This window comes from Schistocerca nitens, chromosome 8 (genome assembly GCF_023898315.1).
Source record: "Schistocerca nitens isolate TAMUIC-IGC-003100 chromosome 8, iqSchNite1.1, whole genome shotgun sequence".
Lineage (NCBI taxonomy): Eukaryota > Metazoa > Arthropoda > Insecta > Orthoptera > Acrididae > Schistocerca > Schistocerca nitens.
Window position 1 is genome coordinate 446,764,563 of NC_064621.1, and position 20,236 is coordinate 446,784,798.

Here is a 20,236-nt window from a genome sequence, read left to right on the forward strand (position 1 = left end):
GAGGTATTGAATAGGATTGGGGAGAAGAGAAGTTTGTGGCACAACTTGACTAGAAGAAGGGATGGGTTGGTAGGACATGTTTTGAGGCATCAAGGGATCACCAGTTTAGCATTGGAGGGCAGCGTGGAGGGTAAAAATCGTAGAGGGAGACCAAGAGATGAATACACTAAGCAGATTCAGAAGGATGTAGGTTGCAGTAGGTACTGGGAGATGAAGAAGCTTGCACAGAATAGAGTAACATAGAGAGCTGCATCAAACCAGTCTCAGCACTGAAGACCACAACAACAACATTTACTGCAATAAACACAGGGGCTGGACAAAAATATGGAAACACCACACACATAACTGTTGGTATTCAACAAAGCTTCCAGTCACCTCAGAATGGATAACTACAGTATGGTTTTCAAAGAAATCTTGTACCATTCCTCTTGCAAAATGGGGGCAAGTTCAGGTAACGATGATGGGGACGAATAGCAATCAAAAACCTTTCTTTCCCAAGTAGACCACAAGCTCAATTACAATGAGATCTGGTGACTATGGTGGTCAGGGAGATGTGACAAATCATCATTGTGCCCAAAAAACCAGCCCTGCACAATGTGAGCTGTGTGTACAGAGGCCCCGTTGTTTTGGAACACAGTTTCACAATTGATGGAACAAACACTGTACCATGGAATGGACTTGACCAGTAATCAGCCAAAATGGTCATATAATTCTTGGCAGTAATGTGACCTTGCAGAATTATATGATTGCTACAGGTGAATATTATTAATTAAAGTGGTTATTTATAATTTTAGAGTTAAAGTAAAAAGTTGTGTTGTGAAATGTTAAAGATTTTTGAAGCTATTTTATGACTCTCTAAATTTAAATAATACACCAGGATTAGATACCAACCACAGGGCCCATGGAATACCACAATATGACTGCCCTAATCATCATCAAACACCCACCATGTTTCATTCTTGGACTGTAAACAAGTCTCGTACGAGCAAATGAAATCCTTCCATCACTCCCCAGCCCAGGTTTTATGACTTCAGTACCATGTTTTCCCATTGTGGGCATTCACATCACTAATGTGTGGTTTTGGAATTCCAGCTTGTCTTGCAATTCCCTATTTATGGAGCTCCTTTCATGTTGTCTTAGTGATGACAGTTGTTTTGGAATTCCAGCTTGTCCCACAATCCTCTGTTTTGGAGGTCACTTCATGTTGTTTTGGTGATGGCAAAGTTTGTGAGTGTGACACACTATTCTGCAGTGACTTTTGCAGCTGTCATCCTCTTATTTTTTGTCACAAACTTGTAGAATGACCGACTGTCATAATCAGTCAACACACACTTCCATCCACATTGTGACATAGCAGATGATGTTTTTCTGTTTTCCCTGTATAAAGTATAAACCTTTGATATGGTGCCTCTTGAAACATCAAACACTTCAACTGCCTTGCTTACAGAAGCAGCCACCATACAAGCACAACACTTTTCTGACCATGAATGACAATTGTAATATAATGAGGATACTACACGGGTGCAGTGGTCTAAAGTGTAACCCACAGATTTGGCTATCATCTGCATTTCTGTTAAGATTCAGTTCTCATTGCTTTTCCATATGTTTGCCCACCCCTTTTACATCACTTTCTTTTCAACATGTCCATTGCTTCTCAGATTATCCATGTGAATGGAATTACACAATTAATAATGCTGATGCTACTTAATTTGGTGATCAGGTACAAAATATCTGTGAAGCAAAATATAAGCATCAGAGCTTATTTGACTGCAATATCTGCCTAATCTCATGACACTTACCTTCAACTTCAGATATGGCATCAAGTGGCATACGAGCAGGTCCAGCAAACAATACAACAGTTACAGGTGTCACAAGTGTGCAACAGCGAACATGACAGTATCTGCCTGTACGACTTATTTCTTCATACAAAAGCCAATCTGATGGAAGTGCCTCCACTGTTGCTGTATGTGAAGCTGCTACAGATGTTCTTGGGCTCTTCGGACATTCACGTAACACTGATGATGGATGAAACATCACACAGAACTCTTTCCTGCAAAATGGGTTCAAAACATAAGTACTTGAGAGCAGAAATAACAATACTGATCATAATGAAGTACAAAATTTTTAAGGTATTGTTTATAAATATGTCTTCTAGGATTCCAGATAATCCACACCCTATGCCCAACTCAAAAAATGAAAATAAAAATAACTATACAATAAAAGTAATCTGAGTGATTGTTAGATGGTTAACTCTCCCTCCTCTATTAACAATTACTTCAGTATATTCTGTCAAATGATTTCTGTGACTTTAAATGCGAACATTTTTAGGTTAGGCTTTACCGTGACTGTTACTGACATTAAATGACACCGTTAAACGGTGACTGGTAACAGTAAACTTGTTGTTTCATTTAATGTCAGTAACAGTAACGGTAAAGCCTAACCTAAAAATGTAAAAATGTCACCGTTAAACGGTGACTGGTAAAAGTAAACTTGTTGTTTCATTTAATGTCAGTAACAGTCATGGTAAAGCCTAACCTAAAAATGTTCGCATTTTAAGTTAATCTGCCCAGTCAGGCAATCAAGGCTATTTTTGAGTACAAGAACAGTGCAGAAAAGGTCGTAATGATGACACAACACATACACTTCAATAGGAATTGTCTCAAGAATAACGTCATCCCAAATTATGTCAAGATTGACATCAAAACAAACACAATAACTGCGAAGAAAACACTGGAGATCGCACGAAAACTCTGGGTGAAAAATGAACTGAAAGAACATTATATTAAAAAACAAAAGTTCAATACACAGCTTTATAATGCAGAATTACAGTTGTGAAAGTTGCTTCATAGATTAGAATATGATTCCATAACCAAAAAAATCAAAGAGTACACCGAGTTCATCGTACAGAAAACGAAAGCTACACAGAAGAAAAAACTGGCCAATCTTATAAAGCAACAATTACCTCCCAAACCGAACCAAAACAGCCAAAAGAAGCACACATTCTACACACCTTTCCTCAACAACACGAACATAATATTCACTGCAGAAGAAGAGGCACTACTCTGCAAAGGCTTAAAACACAATGTTCAAGCTCCGCTGGACCAAAAGAACCAAGAGAAGCTCATCACTTGTGTCACACAGATCTCGACCATCGCCTTTAAGAAGCAAACTGACAGAATATCAGCCTGCCACAAAATTAACGAAGTCATTGAAAAGGAAATTGCAAAACCATTCCCAGCATACAAAAACGGTGACTGGTAACAGTAAACTTGTTGTTTCATTTAATGATTTCTGTGAGCCCAGTAGTTAGGTAAAGTTTGGTTGCATCAAAGAAATTAAATATCTGTTATACTATTAACAAATTCCAGGAAATTCTTGATATGAATATGTTTGTGGAATGTACAGCACTTCTCAGATACCTCATTAAATTTTTAACCACCATGTAGTATATGCTATTTACCGTACTGTCTATTGAAGGATTAATGCATGTTATGTATATTATATTGGTGTAAGAATCATGAAAGAAGGTTGTATACATGGAAGAATCCTGGAGACACTAGAAGGTATCAGGTAGATTATATAATTGGTCAGAGAGAGAGATTTAGGAGCCAGGTTTTAAATTGTAACACATTTCCAGGGGCAGATGTGGACTCTGACCACAATCTATTTGTTATGAACTGTAGATTAAAACTGAAGAAACTGCAAAAAGGTGAGAATTTAAGGAGATGGGACCTGGATAAACTGACTAAACCAGAGATTGTATAGAGTTTCAGGGAGAGCATAAGGGAACAATAGACAGGAATGGGGGAAAGAAATACAGTAGAAGAAGAATGGGTAGCTCTGAGGGATGAAATAGTGAAGGTAGCAGAGGATCAAGTAGGTAAAAAGAGGAGGGCTAATAGAAATCCTTGGGTAACAGAAGAGATATTGAATTTAACTGCTGAAAAGAGAAAATATAAAAATGCAGTAAATGACACAGGCGAAAAGGAATACAAACGTCTCAAAAGTTAAAATCGACAGGAAAAGCAAAATGGCTGAGCAAGGGAAGATAGAGGACAAATGTAAACATGTAGAGGCATATATCACTAGGGGGTGAGATAGATACTATTTACAGGAAAATTAAAAAAAAAAAATTTGAAGAAAAGAGAACCACCTGTATTAATATCAAGATCGCATATGGAAAACCAGTCCTAAGCAAAGAAGGGAAAACAGAAAGGTGGAAAGAGTATATAGCGGGTCTATACAAGGGCGATGTATTTGAGGACAATATTATGGAACTGGAAGGGGATGTAGATGAAGATGAAATGGGAGAAATGATACTGTACAAAGAATGTGACAGAGCATTGAAAGACCTAAGTCAAAAAAAGGTCCTGGGAGTAGACAACACTCCATTAGAACTACTGATAGCCTTGGATGAGCCAGTCCTGACAAAACTCTACCAGCTGGTGAACAAGATGTATGAGACAGGTGAAATACCCTCAGAGTTCAAAGAGAATCCCAATCCCAAAGAAAGCAGGCGTCGACAGGTGTCAAAAGTACCAACTATCAGTTTAAGACATGGCTGCAGAAACACTAACACAAATTCTTTAGACAAGTGGAAAAACTGGTAGAAGCCAACCTTGGGGAAGATCAGTTTGGATTCTGTAGAAATGTTGGAACACACGAGGCAACACTCACCCTACGACTTATCTTAGAAGATAGATTAAGGAAAGGCAAACCTATGTCTCTAGCATTTGTAGACTTAGAAAAAGCTTTTGACACTGTTGACTGGAATACTCTCTTTCAAATTCTGAAGGTGGCAGGGGTAAAATGCTGGGTGTGAAAGGCTATTTACAAGTTGTACAGAAACCAGATGGCAGTTATACAAGACACGGGGCACGAAAGGGAAGCAGTGATTGAAAACGGAGTGAAGCAGGGTTGTAGCCTATTCCCAATGTTATTCAATCTGTGTGTTGAGCAAGCAGTAAAGGAAACAAAAGAAAAATTTGGAGTAGGAATTAAAATCCATTGAGAAGAAATAAAAACTTTGAGGTTTGCGGAAGACACTCTAATTCTGTCAGAGCCAGCAAAAGACCTGGAAGAGCAGTTAAACAGAATAGACAATGTCTTGAAAGGGGGACATAAAATGAACATCAATAAAAGCAAAATGAGGATAATGGAATATAGTCAAAGTAAATCAGGTGATGCTAAGGGAATTAGATTAGGAAATGGGACACTTAAGGTTGTAGACAAGTTTTGCTATCTGGGGAGCAAAATAACTGATGATGGTCAAAGTACAGAGAATACAAAATGTAGACTGGCTCTGGCAAGGAAAGTGTTTCTGACAAAGAGAAATTTGTTAACATCAAGTATACATTTAAGTGTCAGGAAGTCTTTTCTGAAAGTATTTGTATGGAGTGTGGCCATGTATGGAAGCAAAACATGGTCAATAAATAGTTTAGGCCAGAAGAGAATAGAAGCTTTCAAAATGTGGTGCTACAGAAGAATGCTGAAGTTTAGCTGGGTAGATCACATAACTGATGAGGAGGTGGTGAACAGAATTGGGGAGAAGAGAAATTTGTGTCACAACCTGACTAAAAGAAGGGTGCGGTTGGTAGGACACATTCTGAGGCATCAAGGGATCACCAATTTAGTACTGGAGAGAAGCATGGAAGGTAAAAATTGTAGAAGGAGACCAAGAAATGAATACACTAAGCAGATTCAGAAGGATGTAGGTTGCAGTAATACTTGGAGATGAAGTAGCTTGCACGGGATAGAGTAGCATGGAGACCTGCATCAAACCAGTCTCAGGACTGAAGACCACAACAACGTGTATATTACAGCAATCCTTGGTTCTTGAATCACTCTGATAAATAAGGTAGTACTGTGATAAGGTATACAGATGCAACTGAAACGGCATGCAGCCAATCACTAGAAAAGATTGTTTAAAGACTTTAATATATTTGATTTATGATCAAATTAACATTTGGGTTATGTTTGTTTATTGCACAATGTGTGGCAATAAAAGTTTCAAAATTTCAGATTCAACAGGAAAAGGCAAACAGCCAATAATATTTTATTTTCAGCTTTAATTACTGAAAATGTAAGTTTTAATTTAATTGGTCTGAGGTCCATGAATTTAAACTGTCATAATTTATTTTCATTTTAAGTAATAGTGCCCATAATTTTTCTAGTTGGATTGCAGTAATGAAGAGACAAGGGAATCTTGAAATAAGCCTATGCAAATATAACTGCTGACAAGCAACCCGCATAGAAGGATTTGCATACAATCGGCAAAAGGAAATGATGCTTTACATTAGTCTGTTTTAAAATAACGACTATTGTTATTAATGTATTTACGAGTAAAACTCCATTTTTTAAAATTCCCATGTATTAAACGGCTTCAAACTTCTGATTACTTTAGAAATGAATTAAGGCGTTATATGGTTGATGTTAAGCATGTAAGTGAGAAAAAGTTTAGAAAACATTTGAAATTATGTTTCAATTTTTTCAGTAGTCACTATGTGCTGAGTGCTCTTACTCTCAAATACAGGATGAAACAAGAATGAGTAGATTGTAGCAGCACTTCAAATTTTTTAACTTGGTTTACAATTGTATGAAACACTGGAAATAACACTTTTGTTGCCCCTGGAAGCCATTACATAGGCAACCTGTAACTGGGATGATAACATGAACATGGTTAGCTGTTTCATCATGTACGAGGATCGTCCAGAAAATAAAGACCGTTTAGTTACAGAAAATGAGAAACACAATATTTATAGGAAAACACAATTTGGTTGCATCCATGAAGCTTCCTTCAGTTCTTTAATTATCCACCCTGGTCATGAGCTTCAGAATTCCCATTTTATATTCTTCTGCTGTCAGTTCATTAAGCCAGGTGGTTACAATCACAGAAAACCTGAACACTGCAATGAACAACAGAATCTTGTAAGACAGGTGCATTCCTCTTGACAAATTGCACAGTATGTTCCCAGACATTTCTCGTTCTCTGCTTGGTGAAGTTGTTAAAGCCTGCTAGAACAAAATTTGTACACAGTAGGTTCAACAGCAAATGAGTGACCAACACAAAACTCAGAAAATAGGCTCAGTGTTGACGTTCTTGACCCAATCTTCATCAGACTGTAACTGATACTGAGACCTAGGTGTTTCACATCACTCAAGAGAGCAAGAGCCAATCACTTGAGTAGGCTTTTCCCACATCACTCAAGAAACCAAGAAAATTCAAACTGACTCTCTTACCACAGAAGATCGTGGCAAATGTTTTTGGGATCATAAAGGAGTTTGTTTGGACTCAATGCCAAAAGCCACTACAATCAATGCAAATTGTTATTGTGAGACTCTAAGCAACTAAGAGTCATCCAAAACAGGAGGCAAAAAATGCATTCTGGAGAAATTGTGCTTCTTCAACACAATGCCTACCCTCACACTCTGGCTGCAACTTAATAACTGCTTGATCAATTTGGCTGCAACATCTTTGATCATCCACACTATAGTTCAGGTCTTGCTCCTACTGATTTCCAGCTTTTCCTTAAGCTGAAAAAGTTTTTGGGCAGTCCACATTTTGGAAGTGATGGAGAATGCAGTGAACTGACAGCAGAAGAGTATAACTAGGGAATTAAGAAGCTTGTGACCAGATACGACAAATATTTAAATGTAAGAGGTGACTGTGCAGAGAAATGAAGGAAGCTTTGTGTATGTTACATAACTGTTTTATCCAATGAATATTATGTTTTTCATTTTGAATAACTAAATGGTCTCCATGTTTTGGATGACTCTCAAAGATAAATAACTTTAGACCTGTATCAGTGTGACAATGTCACAGCGTTCATGTAATTTAATGAAAGTAAACACCAATAAGCCAAGGAGCTACAAAATTACAGAAAGATAAAACTGCAAACGACAATGGTATACGAATTAACAAGTCCTACTAATGAGTAATGATTGAGAAAATGTCCCCCCATGAACCATGGACCTTGCCGTTGGTGGGAAGGCTTGCGTGCCTCAGTGATACAAATGGCTGTGTCATGGGTGCAACCACAACAGGAGGGTGTGTAATCTATCGAAAGACCAGACAACGTTCCTGAAGAGCAGCAGCAGCCTTTTCAGTAGTTGCAGGGGCACAGTCTCAATGACTGACTGATCTGGCCTTGTAACATCATCCTAAATGAACTTGCTGTGCTGGTACTGCAAATGGCTGAAAGCAAGGGGAAGCTATAGCCATAATTTTTCTCGAGGGCCTGCAGCTCTTCTGTATGGTTAAATGATGAAGCCATCCTTTTGGGTAAAATATTTCGGAGGTAAAATAATCCCCCATTCGGCTCTCCAGGCGGAGACTATTCAGGAGAATGTCGTTATCAGGAGAAACAAAACTGGTGTTCTATAGATCAGTGTGTGAAATTTCAGATCCCTTAATCGGGCAGGTAGGTTAGAAAATTTAAAAAAGGGAAATGGATAGTTTAAATTTAGATATAGTGTGAGTTAAGTGACAGAAGGAACAGGACTTCTGGTCAGATGAATACAGGATTATTAATACAAAATCAAACAGGGGCAATAAAGAAGTAGGTTTAATAATGAATAAAAAAATTAGGAACGTGGAGAACCTACTATGAATTGCACAGTGAATGCATTACTCAAGCCAAGATAGACACGAAGGCCACACTCGGCACACTAGTATAAGCTTATATGCCAACTACCTCTGCCGATGATGAAGAGACTGAAGAAATGTATGATGAGATAAATGAAATTATTCAAATAGTTAAGGGAGATGAAAATTTAATAGTCATGGGGGACTGGAAATCGATAGTAGGAAAAGGAAGAGAAGGAAAAAGACTAGATGAATATGGGCTGGGAGAAAGGAATGAAAGAGGAAGCTGACAGGTAGAATTTTGCACAGAGCATAATTTAATCACAGCTAACACTTGGTTTAAGAATCTTGAAAGAAGGTTGTGTACATGGAAGAGACTTGGAGACACTGGAATGTTTCAACCTGATTACATAACGGTAAACAGAGGTTTTGGAACCAGAGTTTAAGTTGTAAGGCATTTCCAGGGTCAGATGTGTACTCTCACCACAATTTATTGGTTATGAATTGTATATTAAAACTGAAGAAACTACAAAAATGTAGGAATTTAAGAAGATGGGATCTGGATAAACTGAAAGAATCAGGGTTGTACAGTTTTACGGAACGATTAACAGGAACAGGGGAAAGGAATAATGAATCACAGTTGCAAAATACTAACATAAATTCTTTGCAGAAGAATGGAAAAACTGGTAGAATCCGACCTAGGGGAAGATCAATTTGGATTCCGGAGAAATGTAGGAACACTCGAGGCAATATGACCGTACAACTTCTCACAGTAGTTAGGTTAAGGAAAGGCAAACCTTAGTTTATAGCATTTGTATAATTACAGAAAACTTCTGACAATGTTGGCTGGAATACTCTCTCTCAAATTCTGAAGGTGGCAGGGGTAAAATACGGGGAGCGAAAAGTTATTTACAATTTGTACAGAAACCAGATGGCTGTTTTAAGAGTCAAGGAGCATGAAAGGGAAGCAGTGGTTAAGTAAGGAGTGAGACAGTGTTGTAGTCTTTTGCCAATATTATTCAATCTCTATAGTGAGTGAGCAGTAAAGGAAAGAAAAGAAAAGAAAAATTTGGAGAAGGAATTAAAGTCCAGGGAGAAGAAATAAAAACGTTGAGGTTTGCCGATGACATTGTAATTGTGTCTTAGACAGCACAGGGCATGGAAGAGCAGTTGAGCAGACTGGACAGTGTCTTTAACCTCTTAACTGTCTATTCCGAAATAACTCGGGATGGTCTGTTTTGCCGAGAAATATTATCCCAGGCTCCCGATTTTCTCACGTTCATGTGCCAAGAATCCCGATTATACACATTGTAGTTCCTTACATTGCCGCTAGTTAGCACCAGCAACCAGTTATAGTCATTATTGTTCCTGCTGCTGCTGCTAGTTGGTGTTTTCCATACTTTGCTTTGGTGTATTGCTCTTGGGTGATGCTCTTGAAGCTTTTCGGAGACTTGGGAGTTAAGGGCTTTCCAACTAGATTATACTTGCATCAGTAGCATTTCTATTGTTGTTACGTCAATTCTGCTACATTTATTAGTATTTTGGTGCTGTTGTCACAGTATTACGCATCTCTGGAGTCATGTAAAATGAACTGTGATCATTCCAGTGAAGAAGAGCAGTGGGAAGACATCTGTGTTTCAGAATAGGGTGATGACTCTTTTGAACTTTTATCAAGTGAAGAAGCATGTGCGAAAGAGACAGATATAGATTGGTCTCAGGTGAGAGTGTGGCATGTTGTCAATCCAAATACTGATTGTGCTTCTCCAAGATTTCTGTTTTCTGCTAATCCTGGTTGTACAATTCCTTTTGCTAATGATGAACCTCAAATACTTAAACACTTCTTTGAAAGGGATTTGCTGGAGATGTTACAGGTGGAAAATGCTAAATATATCAGCCAATGTGTTTCATTCACTGACTGTAATGTTTTGTCCCTGTCAAGTGAAGAAGTAGTACAAGTTTATATGCCAACTAGCTCTGCAGATGATGAAGAAATAGATGAAATGTATGACGAGATAAAAGAAATTATTCAGGTAGTGAAGGGAGACGAAAATTTAATAGTCATGGGTGACTGGAATTCGTCAGTAGGAAAAGGTAGAGAAGGAAACATAGTAGGAGAATATGGATTGGGGGGAAGAAATGAAAGAGGAAGCCGCCTTGTACAATTTTGCACAGAGCATAACTTAATCATAGCTAACACTTGGTTCAAGAATCATAAAAGAAGGTTGTATACTTGGAAGAATCCTGGAGATACTAAAAGGTATCAGATAGATTATATAATGGTAAGACAGAGATTTAGGAACCAGGTTTTAAATTGTAAGACATTTCCAGGGGCAGATGTGGATTCTGACCACAATCTATTGGTTATGAACTGCAGATTGAAACTGAAGAAACTGCAAAAAGGTGGGAATTTAAGGAGTTGGAACCTGGATAAACTGAAAGAACCAGAGGTTGTAGAGAGTTTCAGGGAGAGCATAAGGGAACAATTGACAGGAATGAGGGAAAGGAATACAGTAGAAGAAGAATAGTTAGCTGTGAGGGATAAAATAGTGAAGCCAACAGAGGATCAAATAGGTAAAAAGATGAGGGCTATTAGAAACCCTTGGATAACAGAAGAAATATTGAATTTAATTGATGAAAGGAGAAAATATAAAAATGCAGTAAATGAAGCAGGCAAAAAGGAATACAAACGTCTCAAAAATGAGATCGACAGGAAGTGCAAAATGGCTAAGCAGGGATGGCTAGAGGACAAATGTGAGGATGTAGAGGCTTATCTCACTAGGGGTAAGATAGATACTGCCTAGAGGAAAATTAAAGAGACCTTTGGAGATAAGAGAACCACTTGTATGAACATCAAGAGCTCAGATGGAAACCCAGTTCTAAGCAAAGAAGGGAAAGCAGAAAGGTGGAAGGAGTATATAGAGGGTCTATACAAGGGCGATGTACTTGAGGACAATATTATGGAAATGGAAGAGGACGTAGATGAAGATGAAATGGGAGATACGATACTGCGTGAAGAGTTTGACAGAGCACTGAAAGACCTGAGTCGAAACAAGGCCCCGGGAGTAGACAACGTTCCATTAGAACTACTGATGGCCTTGGGAGAGCCAGTCATGACAAAACTCTACCATCTGGTGAGCAAGATGTATGAGACAGGCAAAATACCCCCAGACTTCAAGAAGAATATAATAATTCCAATCCCAAAGAAAGCAGGTGTTGACAGATGTGAAAATTACCGAACTATCAGTTTAATAAGTCACAGCTGCAAAATACTAACGCAAATTCTTTACAGACGAATGGAAAAACTGGTAGAAGCGGACCTCGGGGAAGATCAGTTTGGATTCCGTAGAAATGTTGGAACACGTGAGGCAATACTAACCTTACGACTTATCTTAGAAGAAAGATTAAGGAAAGGCAAACCTACGTTTCTAGCATTTGTAGACTTAGAGAAAGCTTTTGACAATGTTAACTGGAATACTCTCTTTCAAATTCTGAAGGTGGTAGGGGTAAAATACAGGGAGCGAAAGGCTATTTACAATTTGTACAGAAACCAGATGGCAGTTATAAGAGTCGAGGGGCATGAAAGGGAAGCAGTGGTTGCGAAAGGAGTGAGACAGGGTTGCAGCCTCTCCCCGATGTTATTCAATTTGTATATTGAGCAAGCAGTAAAGGGAGCAAAAGAAAAATGCGGAGTAGGTATTAAAATTCATGGAGAAGACGTAAAAACTTTGAAGTTCGCCGATGACATTGTAATTCTGTCAGAGACAGCAAAGGACTTGGAAGAGCAGTTGAACGGAATGGACAGTGTCTTGAAAGGAGGATATAAGATGAACATCAACAAAAGCAAAATGAGGATAATGGAATGTAGTCAAATTAAATCGGGTGATTCTGAGGGAATTAGATTAGGGAATGAGACGCTTAAAGTAGTAAAGGAGTTTTGTTATTTAGGGAGTAAAATAACTGATGATGGTCGAAGTAGCGAGGATATAAAATGTAGACTGGCAATGGCAAGGAAATCGTTTCTGAAGAAGAGAAATTTGTTAACGTCGAGTATAGACTTAAGTGTCAGGAAGTCGTTTCTGAAAGTATTTGTATGGAGTGTAGCCATGTATGGAAGTGAAACATGGACGATAACTAGTTTGGACAAGAAGAGAATAGAAGCTTTCGAAATGTGGTGCTACAGAAGAATGCTGAAGATTAGATGGGTAGATCACATAACTAATGAGGAGGTGTTGAATAGGATTGGGGAGAAGAGAAGTTTGTGGCACAACTTGACTAGAAGAAGGGATGGGTTGGTAGGACATGTTTTGAGGCATCAAGGGATCACCAGTTTAGCATTGGAGGGCAGCGTGGAGGGTAAAAATCGTAGAGGGAGACCAAGAGATGAACACACTAAGCAGATTCAGAAGGATGTAGGTTGCAGTAGGTACTGGGAGATGAAGAAGCTTGCACAGGATAGAGTAGCATAGAGAGCTGCATCAAACCAGTCTCAGGACTGAAGACCACAACAACAACAACTAATTATTTTACGAAGTATTGTACAGAAATGTGAATTGCACATGTACTGGTCACGGCTGGCAAGCATATCAACTCCATTTTTCAATAATGTAATGTCCTACAGGAGGTTTCGCCAAATAAAAAAGTATCTTCATTTTTCTGAATACGAAGTATATGATGCTACAAATCAACCATATCCTAAGCTGAACAAAATTTGGCCAGTTTACCAGCACCTTGAAAATAAATTTTAAACTTCTTATGTTCCTGAACGGGACATTATGGTGGGTGAACGTTTACTTTTGCACAAGGGCAGATTTTGTTGGGTACAGTATAGCCCACTGAAAAAGGCGAGATTTGGAATAAAATTCTATATGCTGTGTGAATCGGCTAGCGGATATGTGTGGTCCCCGATTATTTACACAGGGAAAGGGACAAAGGTGGATGCAGGCTTCACTGACTTTCCAATGTCGTCACAAGTTGTCTTGACACTTGCAAAACCACTCCTGAAGCAAGGTTACTGTCTAACGACAGATAACTTTTACACGTCCCCACAGTTAGCAGATTCCCTAATTTTGAAGTCCACTGATAGTCATGGAACAGTAACAATGACCCAGAAAGAAATGCCACAATCTCTCCGAAATCTAAAATTACGAAAGGGGAAATTTCAGCTGAAGGCCAAGGAGAAGCACCAGCTTTACATTGGAAGGACAAGAAGGACATGGTACTTCTTTCAACTGTCCACACTACAGATAAGGTGGAGACTCAGAATAGGTCGAAGAAAATAATAAACCCAAAGCTTGTGCTTGACTACAACTGTGCAATGGGAGGAGTGGATCACGCCAATCAAAGAATGGCATTGAACCCAACACCCAGAAAGCAAGGCAAGAAGTACTACAAGAAAATCTTTTTTCATTTACTGAAAATTTCTGTATGGAATTCATTTAATTTATATGAAAAATCTGGAGGGGAAATCTCAGAAAAATAATTGAGAAGTACGAAGGAAGTGTCACTTCTCCTAAGCCAGACCGACCAGAATGAACACACCACCCTCTTCTGTTGATGGAAAGACATTTTCCAGAAGTCATTAGGCCAACAGAGAAGAAGAGCAATCCAACAAGAGTGTGCACAGTTTGTTCCAAGAAGCAGGAGGCACATGGGAAGTGCATCCAGCGACAAACATGGTACTATTGCCCCCAGTGCAAGGTCCCATTGTGCATCACACTATGCTTCAGAATCTACCATACACAAAAGGATTTATAATGTGATTTTAGCGTGTGATTCTCATCTTGTATATCTTATCTAACTTCTTATTTGTATATTTTTTCATAATAAATAACAAATTTTAATGAATATTTGCAGAGATTTTTGCTGAGCGTCAGTTATCTCAGGATAATACTGTTTAGCTACTCCCAACTGCAATATCTCCTTTGATTTTCAAGATAAACGTAAAAATGAATTGTTGATGCAATGCATTTTCAAGAGAATTTAAAACTATGTAGAAAAAAATACATAAGATTTTGAAAGTTTTGTGTCAGAAATAGGTACGTTTAGAGGTTAAAGGATGATATAAGATGAACATCAACAAAAGCAAAATGAGGATAATGGAATGCAGCCAAATTAAATCACGTGATGCTGAGGGAATAAGATTCGGAAATGAGACACTAAAAGTAGTAGATGAGTTTTGCTATTTGGACAGCAAAGAAACTGGTAACAGTCAAAGCAGAGAGTGTAGACTGGCAATGGCAAGAAAGGCGTTTCTGGGGAAGAGAAATTTGTGGGAAGTCTTTTCTTAAAGTATTTGTATGGAGTGTAGCCATGTATGGAAGTGAAACATGGACAATAAATAGTTTAGACAAGAAGAAGATAGAAGCTTTTGAAATGTGGTGCTACAGAAGAATGCTGAAGATTAGATGGGTTGTTCACGTAACTGATGAGGAGGTACAGAACAGAATTGGGGAGAAGACGAATTTGTGGCACAATCTGACTAGAAGAAGGGATCGGTTGGTAGGACAAATTCTGAGGCATCAAGGGATCACTAATTTAGTACTGGAGGGGAGCATGGGTGTGTGTGTGTGTGTGTGTGTGTGTGTGTGTGTGTGTGTGTGTGTGTATGTGTGTGTGTGTGTGTACAAATCATAGAGGGAGACCACGAGATGAATACAGTAAGCAGATTTACAAGGATGTAGGTTGCAGTAGTTACTGGGAGATAAAGAGGCTTGCACAGGATAGAGTAGAATGGAGAGCTGCATCAAACCAGTCTTTGGACTAAAGACTGCAACAATATCAGGGAAAATGTATCTGCCATTGCCTATTTGTAGGACCAATCCTGGAATTTGTTAGAATGATTTGGGAAACCATGGGAAACACAAATCAGGTTGGTGGAATTTAAACATATAGTTTTTGTACTTCCTGATGTATTTTATTAAGTTATATAAAACAGTAATGGAAACCTAAAATGATCATATATAAACAGTATCCTCTACTACTGCATCCAATTTAGTGATTCCTATCCCTATAACAAATTTAACTCAACCTAAATAATTTAAGAATAAAGAGGCCACTCACCGTACACCAGAAGCAGTGAGTCATCAATAGGTGCCTGTGCGATTTACATTCAACCAGAATGTTTCCTACTACATTAATATAACCTAAAGTATTCATGTTGTAAATAAAACGAGTTTTCCAATAGAAATAGCTCCATTTAGATTTAAAAACTGGAGATTAGTCACTAACAGCCTTTAACTCCTCAATAGAGGTATTGAGAAATGTCCTTTTACTGTGTGCTGCTAACATTTTCGGGCTGGCTTCTCATAACTTAAAAGGAAAAAAAAAAGTATGAGGAGAAAGATGATGTCATATGAAGCTCCTGAGAAATTAAAGTGAGCAGAATACGAGAATAGTAATGACTTTTCTTTCCTCTTGCCTGTGTTTCATCATGGCTTTTAAAAGTCTATAATTTATATGGACTAATTCAAAATATTTTCTTTCTGCCTGTACTATGTAGCACCAAAATAATGGCACATGACATCAAGGAATGACACATGCTAATTAAACAAGTTTTAGTGTATCACATGCTAAGTAAGCAAGTTTTAGTGTATCACCGGTGTTGATTAGATTAGATTAGATTAATACTAGTTCCATGGATCATGAATACGATATTTCGTAATGATGTGGAACGAGTCGAATTTTCCAATACATGAAATAATTAGGTTAATTTAACAACATACTTAAGTTAATATAACAACTTTATTTTATTGTGTTTTTTGTTTTTCTTTATTTTTTATTTTTATTTTTTTTATTTTTTTAAATATTTTTAGTTTTTTCCTTATTTTATATCTAAAAATTCCTCTATGGAGTAGAAGGAGTTGTCATTCAGAAATTCTTTTAATTTCTTCTTAAATACTTGTTGGTTATCTGTCAGACTTTTGATACTATTTGGTAAGTGACCAAAGACTTTAGTGCCAGTATAATTCACCCCCTTCTGTGCCAAAGTTAGATTTAATCTTGAATAGTGAAGATCATCCTTTCTCCTAGTATTGTAGTTATGCACACTGCTATTACTTTTGAATTGGGTTTGGTTGTTAATAACAAATTTCATAAGAGAGTATATATACTGAGAAGCTACTGTGAATATCCCTAGATCCTTAAATAAATGTCTGCAGGATGATCTTGGGTGGACTCCAGCTATTATTCTGATTACACGCTTTTGTGCAATAAATACTTTATTCCTCAGTGATGAATTACCCCAAAATATGATGCCATATGAAAGCAATGAGTGAAAATAGGCGCAGTAAGCTAATTTACTAAGATGTTTATCACCAAAATTTGCAATGACCCTTATTGAATAAGTAGCTGAACTCAAACGTTTCAGCAGATCATCAACGTGTTTCTTCCAATTTAATCTCTCATCAATGGACACACCTAAAAATTTGCAATATTCTACCTTAGCTATATGCTTCTGATTAAGGTCTATATTTATTAATGGCGTCATACCATTCACTGCACGGAACTGTATGTACTGTGTCTTATCAAAATTCAGTGAGAGTCCGTTTACAAGGAACCACTTAGTAATTTTCTGAAAGACAGTATTGACAATTTCATCAGTTAATTCTTGTTTGTCAGGTGTGATTACTATACTTGTATCATCAGCAAAGAGAACTAACTTTGCCTCTTCATGAATATGGAATGGCAAGTCATTAATATATAATAAGAACAACAAAGGACCCAAGACTGACCCTTGTGGAACCCCATTCTTGATAGTTCCCCAGTTTGAGGAATGTGCTGATCTTTGCATGTTACGAGAACTACTTATTTCAACTTTCTGCACTCTTCCAGTTAGGTACGATTTAAACCATTTGTGCACTGTCCCACTCATGCCACAATACTTGAGCTTGTCTAGCAGAATTTCATGATTTACACAATCAAAAGCCTTTGAGAGATCACAAAAAATCCCAATGGGTGGTGTTCGGTTATTCAGATCATTCAAAATTTGACTGGTGAAAGCATATATGGCATTTTCTGTTGAAAAACCTTTCTGGAAACCAAACTGACATTTTGTTAGTACTTCATTTTTACAGATATGTGAAGCTACTCTTGAATACATTACTTTCTCAAAAATTTTGGATAAAGCTGTTAGAAGGGAGATTGGACGGTAATTGTTGACATCAGATCTATCCCCCTTTTTATGCAAAGGTATAACAATAGCATATTTCAGTCTATCAGGGAAAATGCCCTGTTCCAGAGAGCTATTACACAGGTGGCTGAGAATCTTACTTATCTGTTGAGAACAAGCTTTTAGTATTTTGCTGGAAATGCCATCAATTCCATGTGAGTTTTTGCTTTTAAGCAAGTTTATTATTTTCCTAATTTCAGAGGGAGAAGTGGGTGAGATTTCAATTGTATCAAATTGCATAGGTATGGCCTCTTCCATTAACAGCCTAGCATCTTCTAATGAACACCTGGATCCTACTATATCCACAACATTTAGAAAATGATTATTAAAAATATTTTCAACTTCTGACTTTTTGTTCGTAAAGTTTTCATTCAATTTGATGGTAATACTGTCTTCCTCTGCTCTTGGTTGACCTGTTTCTCTTTTAATAATATTCCAAATTGTTTTAATTTTATTATCAGAGTTGCTGATTTCAGACATGATACACATACTCCTGGATTTTTTAATAACTTTTCTTAATATAACACAGTAGTTTTTATAATTTTTGATAGTTTCTGGGTCACTACTCTTTCTTGCTGTCAGATACATTTCCCTTTTCCGGTTACAAGATATTTTTATACCCTTAGTAAGCCATGGTTTGTTACAAGGTTTCTTACGAGTATATTTAACTATTTTCTTGGGGAAGCAGTTTTCAAATGCATTTACAAAAATGTCATGAAATAAATTATATTTTAAATTGGCATCAGGTTCACGGTACACCTCATCCCAGTCTAACTGCTGTAGGCTTTCCCTGAAATTTGCAATTGTTAAATCGTTGACTGGACGTACTACTTTGGAGGACTGTTTAGTATTGCTGAATGGAGCTATGTCATATATTGTAACTAGCTGTGCACCATGATCAGAAAGACCATTCTCAACGGGCTGCGCATTTATCTGGTTAAACTTATCTTGGTCTATAAAGAAGTTATCTATCAGTGAGCTGCTATCCTTTACCACCCGAGTAGGAAAATCAATAACGGGTGTCAAATTGAAAGAACCGAGTAATACTTCAAAGTCATTTTTCCTATTACCCTCTTTCAGAGAATCTACATTGAAGTCCCCACAAATAATAATTTGCTTCCCCCTGTCTGACAGATAGCACAACAAGGAGTCCAAATTTTTCAGAAATAGATGAAAATTTCCTGATGGGGACCTATATACAGTTACAATTATAAATGTGCCTTTATTTAATTTAAGCTCACAGGCACATGCTTCTATATGTTTCTCTACACAAAACTTTTTTGTTTCTATACTTTTTGCACAATGATAACTTTTGACATATATGGCAACTCCTCCTTTCTCCATATTTTCTCTCATTACATGTGCAGAGAGCTTATATCCACTTACATTTACCTTATCCATATCAGTAACAATGTGATGCTCAGACAGGCATAGTATATCTATTTCATTCTCAGCTTCTAAATCTTCTAAACAAACCAGAAGCTCATCTACTTTATTCTTTAAACTCCCAATATTTTGATGAAATATACTTACATTATTTTTAATTATACTTCTATGAGAACCTTTCCTTATTCTAACATTTGCAGTACTCTCCTGTCTGAGTTTCGCATTGTGCTTAGTCCTAGTTCCTATACCAGTGGTCACACGGTGTTCAGAGAGGCAGATTATGTCAACTGGGTTGGGTGACTTTAATTCATCAATGCAATTACCTAGGACTGAGATACAACTTGGTGGAGATAAAATTTCTGGTGATTGGTGAAAATTTATAATTGATAGCTGTGATTGGTGATCCAATGTGCTAGAATTGTGCTGTTTAATTTCTTTCCTAAACTGAAGATTTGTTTCAATCCTGACCTCTCGTAGAACTTGACATCTTTCTGTCTTACCTATCCTAAAAAAGGTGCTGCTCCAACACCTGTAACCACTGGTATTTTACCATTCATGGCAGTGCCTCCCCCCCTTAAATTTCCTGCTATTACCCCAGCCAGTTTCCCCTTCCCGTTCCTGTTGAGATGTAGGCCGTGCCTGGTATAGTCCCACCTACTGAGATAATCAACAGGAACCACACTAATATGAGCCCCCGCACCCGACCCAAGCAGCCGTTCCAACTCCAAATTAACTCTCCCAACAGAAGAGTTCAAATGAGGCCGGTCATGGCATCTCAGGACAGATACAAATTCAACATTGGTGTGTCTCGATGCTGACGCAATCTTTACCAGGTCACACTCTATACTGTACCCAGGATCTCTGTCGATGCTGTTCCCTGGCCCTCCCACAATAACCACGGTGTCTTCCCTGGTAAATCCTTTACAGAGTGAACCTAAATCCTCTGTCACCTGATCCAGACTAGCACTTGGTTTGAAAAAATTTGTGACCTGGTATTCTGGTCCTAATTCCTCCTGCAGAAGTTGGCCTACACCTCTGGCATGAGAACTGCCTAACAACAAAATTTTCTTCCTTTTCGATGACTTTCCTACATTCTTTTT

At 37.8% G+C, this 20,236-nt stretch overlaps 1 protein-coding gene across 3 annotated transcripts in view; it reads right to left on the reverse strand.

Annotated features, from left to right (window-relative positions):
• Positions 1-20,236, reverse strand: part of LOC126198955 (3'-5' RNA helicase YTHDC2-like) — a 338,664-nt gene that overhangs the window by 91,323 nt on the left and 227,105 nt on the right. For all 3 annotated transcript variants that reach the window (XM_049935603.1, XM_049935602.1, XM_049935604.1), the window contains exon 19: positions 1,800-2,050. In XM_049935603.1, the coding sequence (XP_049791560.1) occupies positions 1,800-2,050 (251 nt within the window). The remainder of the gene's footprint in view (positions 1-1,799; positions 2,051-20,236) is intronic.